Source organism: Echinops telfairi, unplaced genomic scaffold (genome assembly GCF_000313985.2).
Source record: "Echinops telfairi isolate 266 unplaced genomic scaffold, ASM31398v2 ScPeMD7_30;HRSCAF=105, whole genome shotgun sequence".
Taxonomy (NCBI): domain Eukaryota; kingdom Metazoa; phylum Chordata; class Mammalia; order Afrosoricida; family Tenrecidae; genus Echinops; species Echinops telfairi.
In genome coordinates, this window is record NW_022103927.1 from 2,131,106 (window position 1) to 2,137,358 (window position 6,253).

At 39.8% G+C, this 6,253-nt stretch overlaps 1 protein-coding gene across 1 annotated transcript; it reads right to left on the reverse strand.

Moving 5' to 3' along the window:
* Positions 1-254: 254 nt before the first annotated feature.
* Positions 255-1,193, reverse strand: LOC101642417 (olfactory receptor 7A17-like). The gene has a single exon (XM_030885494.1). The coding sequence runs from the start codon at positions 1,191-1,193 to the stop codon at positions 255-257; it is 939 nt and encodes a 312-aa protein (XP_030741354.1).
* Positions 1,194-6,253: the final 5,060 nt, after the last annotated feature.

The following is a 6,253-nucleotide window of genomic DNA, read 5'->3' on the forward strand; positions in this document are numbered from 1 at the left end:
AAAAAGTCATACAGTCGATTCTGCTTTCTACTCCAAATTCATGAGGCATAACAAGGGAATAAAGAAGTTGGAATGAAATGCAACAAAACAGTTGTTTACAGTGTATGAACCATTAGAGAAACTGAACTCAGGAAATAAGAAGGATGGGAGACTTTCTTCCTCCGATCAACTGATAGAAGGACCATGCCCTGGGTTTCTTGATTTTCAGCTCTGTTACTCGTGAGTGAGTAACTCTAATTCTGGGATAAATTCTCTCAGGGAGATAATGGTTTGCAGCTGAAGAGTTTTTTTAGGGCTTGCTTTATGTCCTTATTTCTAAGACTATAGATAAAGGGGTTCAGCATGGGTGTGATCACAGTGTACATCACTGAGGCAATTGCAATTTTCCTGGAGTTTTGAGTGGCAGCAGCGCTAAGATACACCCCAAGAAATGTCCCATAGAACAAGAAAACGACGGAAAGGTGAGAGCCGCAAGTGGAAAAGGCTTTATACTTGCCCCCCGCTGATGTAATTCTCAAAATGGAGGATACGATCTTGGAGTATGAGAAGATGATTCCGATGAGTGGAATAATAACCAGAAACCCATTTGTAATGTACAGCATTAGATCATTGAGGAAGGTGTCCGAACAAGCCAGATGGACCACCTGATTAAGTTCACAGAAAAAGTGGGGGATTTCTAACTCTATACAAAAAGACAGCCTCAGAATCATTAAATCATGTAGCAGAGAATCCAGAATGCTTAATATATAAGATTCTAAAAGCAAGAGGCCACATAATTTGGGGTTCATAAAGACCGTGTAGTGCAGTGGGTGGCAGATGGCCACAAATCGGTCATAGGCCATCACTGTCAAGAGAAAATTGTCCAATCTTCCAAAAACCATAAAAAAAAATATCTGGCTGAGGCAGCCTTCATAGCTTATGGTTTTAGATTGCAGCTGGATGTTCAGCAGCATCTTTGGGACCGTGGTGGAGGTGAAACAAATGTCGGCAAAGGAGAGGTTGGAGAGGAAGAAGTACATGGGTGTGTGCAGGCGTGAGTCAGTGACAATGATCAGGATGATGAGCAGATTCCCCATAAAGGTGACCAGGTACATGGACAGGAACAAACCAAAGAGGAGGGGCTGCACTTCTGCCTCTTCTGAGAGTCCCAGGAGGATAAACTCTGAAGCACGTGTTTGGTTTCTTGGTTCCATGTGATGAAACTGTGGGAAAAGGGACCAGAGCAGTGCAAGTTAGGCACAAGTAACGATCATTATTTGACCTACGTGCTGTTCTTTGTGTGTTAGACATGTTCAGTTGATCCACTCAATATATTATCTGAAGATCTAGAGTCATATCCTTGACAATTACATGGAATGCCAAGTTCTCCATTTCCTCCTTGATGCTGAAACGGAATAGTCACTACCCCTCAAGGGAATCTATTCCTTTAAATTTTTTCTGAAGCTTTCATTCAGTCATTAAAGATTCTCAATCAGTTATTGGGTACTGAGTATTATTAAAGGAATCCTGTGGTTTAATGGGTTATGTGTTGGGCTGCTAACTGCAAGGTCAGTGGTTCAAAACCACCAGCTGTTGGCAGGAGAAAAGGTTTTCTACTCTAGTTAAGATTGACAGCCTCAGAAACCCCAAGGGGCAGTTCTACTCTGTCTTGTAGGGTCTCGATGAGTCAGAATTGACTCCATAGCAGTGGGGTTTATTTGTTTGTTTGTTTTTGACGTCTTCTTGAAGTCAATGGGGAAACAATAGTGAATTAAGTAAAATGACACTGAATATTATTCAGGTTGGATCCAGAGAGGGTTCAGAAGAGGACATGAGACAAGGGATATCATTGCTGATGTCATGTGGATCTTGGCTCAAAGCAGAGAATACCAGAAAGATGTTCACTTGTGTTTTATAGACTATGCTAAGGCATTCAACTATGTGGACCATAACAAACTATCAATAGCTTTGAGAAAAATAGGAATTCTGGAACACTTAATTGTCCTCATCCAGAGCCTATCCATGGATCAAGAGACAGTTGTGTGAACAGAACAAGGCAATGCTTCATAGTTTAAAACCAACAAGGGTGTGTGTCTGAGTTGCATCCTCTCACCACACATGTTCAAGCTGTATGCTAACAAAATAATCATGGAAACTGGATTATATGAAGAAGGCATTCTTTTCTTTGGTATCAGGATTGGAAGCTTATTAACAACCTGAGTGATGCAGATGATGCGACCTCACTTGCTGAAAGTAAGGAGGATTTGAAGCATTACTGATGAAGATAACAAATTGCAGCCTTCAGTATGGATTACAACTCAATGTAAAGGAAACCCAAATCTTCACCACTGGATTTTGGTGAAAGCAAAGGACACTTAAAGTATTTACTGACGAGGATAAAAGCTACAGGATTCCAGATGGATTATATCTCAACATAAATGAAACAAAGAGTTTAACTCCAGGACTAATAAGTGACCTCACAATAAACACAGACATTTTTGAAGGTGTCTAGGATTTTCTTTTATTTATTGTGATTTTCCACAATCAAGGGCTCTGCATTTGAGGGATATTGTTGATGACATTTGAGGGATGTTGTTGATGACATCAAATAGTTTTTAACTGAAAGCAGGGAACACCAGAAAGGCATTTTCTTGGCTATGGTGAAGATTCAGAAATAAAACGTCACAGTCAAGTATCTGTCAATGAAAACCTAAGCAGAAGAAGGCCCACATGAAGGCAAAATGAGATGCCAGTAATTTGGAGGACCAGGAAAGGTGAATTCAGAAAATATGTGACAACACATGGAAGCAGCTCCCAACTTTTTAAAGTTAAGGTTTAATCAATCCCTGCATTTGCTATCCCTCTGTCACTTTCTCTTGCTTCTTTCTCTATTTGGAAAGACTCCACCTCTTCCTTCCAGTCTTGGTGCCACTGTAAGATTGGGAAGCCTTGGATAGCCTCCAAAGGAACAAGTGATTTTTCAAACTCACTCACTAGTAAAGTAAGGCAGTACTACTTCAGAGAACAATATTCATTTCCAGGATGCTTTCCCTGCTTTGACCGTGAGTATATTGGAAGAAATAACAATGGTTGTCTAATTTCTTAATTTCCAGATATAATTTTGCCATGCGATGCTTGGGAGCCTATGGTTACAGACAGATGACAAGAATAAATAGTTGGACAAGGTTTAACAGATATTTCCAACTAAGGAGAATCAGTGGAGCAAGGAGAAATGCTACTGAGAGAAAGGTGCCCTGTGATTGAAAGCCAAACCCCACAGAAGACACATCAGAGAAACAAAATATTTCAGGGTTTATCACAATCTCCCATCAGCACTTCCTATCATTATCCCTGTTGATGCCCCAAAGTTATGAGAAGGGATCTTATGCACCATGCCGCATTCTCTAACAGCTTTGAAGATGCTGTGGCTTACCTAGATGGTATCAGGGAGGACACTGAGTTTACCAGCTTGTTCCTTAGATGGTGAAGGAAGTCAGGCACTTTACACCAAGGAGGATAGGGAGATAGAACCACTCCTGAGGCCTCTGGAAGACTTAATCATGCTTTCTAATCATCTGAGGTTAACAAATTACAATTGACATGATTAAGGGACGTATTTAACGTGTATGCAGATGTAGGATCTGAATTCCCTTGAGCCCAATTAATGAAAAAATTTTTTTTCACCTCTCACTTCCTTAGAGATATCATTTTCTGGTTCTAGGGGTGAAAAACAAAATGCAAACTTGTGCTAGATTTGATCCTCAGGAGACACCTTCAGAAGCCCATGTATAACTCTTAATCTGAATGGAGCCTCTTCTTTCCTTTAGATGTGGCTTCTAGAATTTCAGAGTGCCTTCCCCACCCCTTCCAGGATTATCACATTCCTTGTTCTGAAGTGAGATTCTGGCTACACAAAAATATCTCCTACCTCCAACCTGATGTGGGATCTTAGTCATGGGATATCTTCTCAATAGAATTTTACTTTGTTTCACTCTTCCTTTCTTCCCCATTATTGAACCCTTATTCAACCATTTGCTCTTTTAGTCATTCAATAGATATTCACTTAGCAGGTGCCATATGGTAGGCACTAACCTATGCTCTAGGGATAATGGAAATGGGAAAGTATTTCTCCTTCTCTCAAAAGTTTCAGTCTAAACAGGGGAGGAGACATGAAAACTTAAAAATGCAATGGGGTTATAGGACAACCTGGCAGAATTGTATCCAAATATTGTTGATAGTCCCTGGAGAGAAGGTGTTGTTAGAGACCATCCAATTGGTCCCAACTCATAACAACCCAATCACTCATTTGTCAGTTGGTCTGCCACTGCATTGGCTGCTGATGTTGGAATGTGTGCCTCCAGCATTTCAAATACTAGCAGGATCATCCCCGGCAGACAGTTGTCAACAGAGTGCCAGACTAAGACAGAGTAGGAAGAAGGGAAAAACAGACCACTTCTGAAAAATCAGACACTAAAATCCTTATGAATAGCAGCAGAACATAGTCTGAGGACATTAGCGATGGCTGAATAGGAAAGCTGATCGATAAATTCAGTCTTAAGGGAGGATTTGAGTTCTTCCAGGTGGAGAAGAGAACACACCAGGAAGAGGCAGCTCTGAATAAATGCGAGCAGTTAACAAAATGTGGGATTAATAAAATCTAAAATGTGATTTATTTTTGTAAAATGCTATCAAGTTGGCTCTCACAGAGAAGCCACGACCAACAAAATGAAACCCTGTACGGTCCTGTGCCATCCTCACAGTTGATATGTTTGAGAGCTTGTAGGCAATCACTCTGTCAACCCATCTCAACGAGGAGCTTCTTTTACACAGACCCCCCGCCCCCTTTAGCAAGCATGATGTTCTGTTCTAGGGACTGACCTCTCTGGGCCACTTGTCGAAGTCCATAAGACAATGTCTATCATCCTTGCATCTAAGGAGCACTCTGGCTATACTTCCTATAAGTCACATTTGTTGGTTCTTCTGGCAGCCCATAACTCTTAGCTCACTGCTATGGAGTCAGTTCAGGCACCTTTCAGGATTCTCTGCTCACCGTATAATTCAAATGCACCAATTCTTTGGTCTTTCTTATTCATTATTCAGCTTTCACATACATATGAGAAGATTAAAAACACAGGGACATGTATGCTTTTTAACACTCTAAAGAGGATTTTTCCAATGAAATATGTCCGTTTGACTTTTTGCTGATGGCAATGTATGTACAAATATGCATGATACAATGGATGTATACCGCCAATAAAATGATTTAAACAAATAAATAAATAAAATTGACATAGTAAAGAACATTAAAAAAAGAATTGATTGTGGATCGAGCAAATTGAAATGTTTCACAACTTCAATATACTGATTTCAATCTTTTCATTCTTTATCATGATGTTGTCTATTAGTCAGGTTGCAAGAATTTTTGCTTTTTTTACATTGAGGTGTAATCCATACTAAAGGCTACCTCAGCAGGTGCTTCAAGTTCTGCTCAATTTCAGTAAACAGGCCTCTGGTTGTTAATAGTCTTCCTCAAATTCTGATGCTCCAGTCTTCCTCATAGAGTCCAGGTTCTTAAATTGCTTTCTCAGCAAATAGACTGAATAAATATGATATACTTATAATAAGTATGAGGATAAATCTCTGACATAAGCCTTTCCTGATTTCACATTGTGGTATTCCTTTGCTCTTTCAAACAACTGACTCTTCATGGTCTATATCCAAGTTCCGCATGCGGACAATTAAGTCTTCTTGAATTCCTATTCTCCACAATGTCAAACGTAGTTTCTTATGATACATATCGCTGAATGCCTCTGCTTAATCGACAAGGCAAAACCAAACAGTTACCTGTTATACTCTGCTTTAAGCCAAGATGCATCTAATATCAGCATCACTCATTTCACATTGTAGTGTAACTCCAGCTTGAATTTCTGGCAGTTTTCTGTGGGTGACAACCTTCATAAAAATGTTACCTGCATGTGCTATTAATGATATTGTTCATCAGTTTTGCCTTCTGTTGGGTCACCTTTGTTTGGAATCAGTACAAATATGGGTACACCGTTCTCTTTCCATTAGTTTGTAAAGCAGCTAATGGCATAGATGAGTGTTTCCAGTGCTGCTCAGGCTCTTGAAACATTTCAATTAGTGTTCTACCAATTCCTGGAGCCTTGATTTTAACTAATACATTCAACACAGCTTGGATTTCCTCCTTCAATACTAAAAGTACTTGAAGTGACCTCCTGAAATTATTTAACATCCCTCAATTATTTTTGATAAA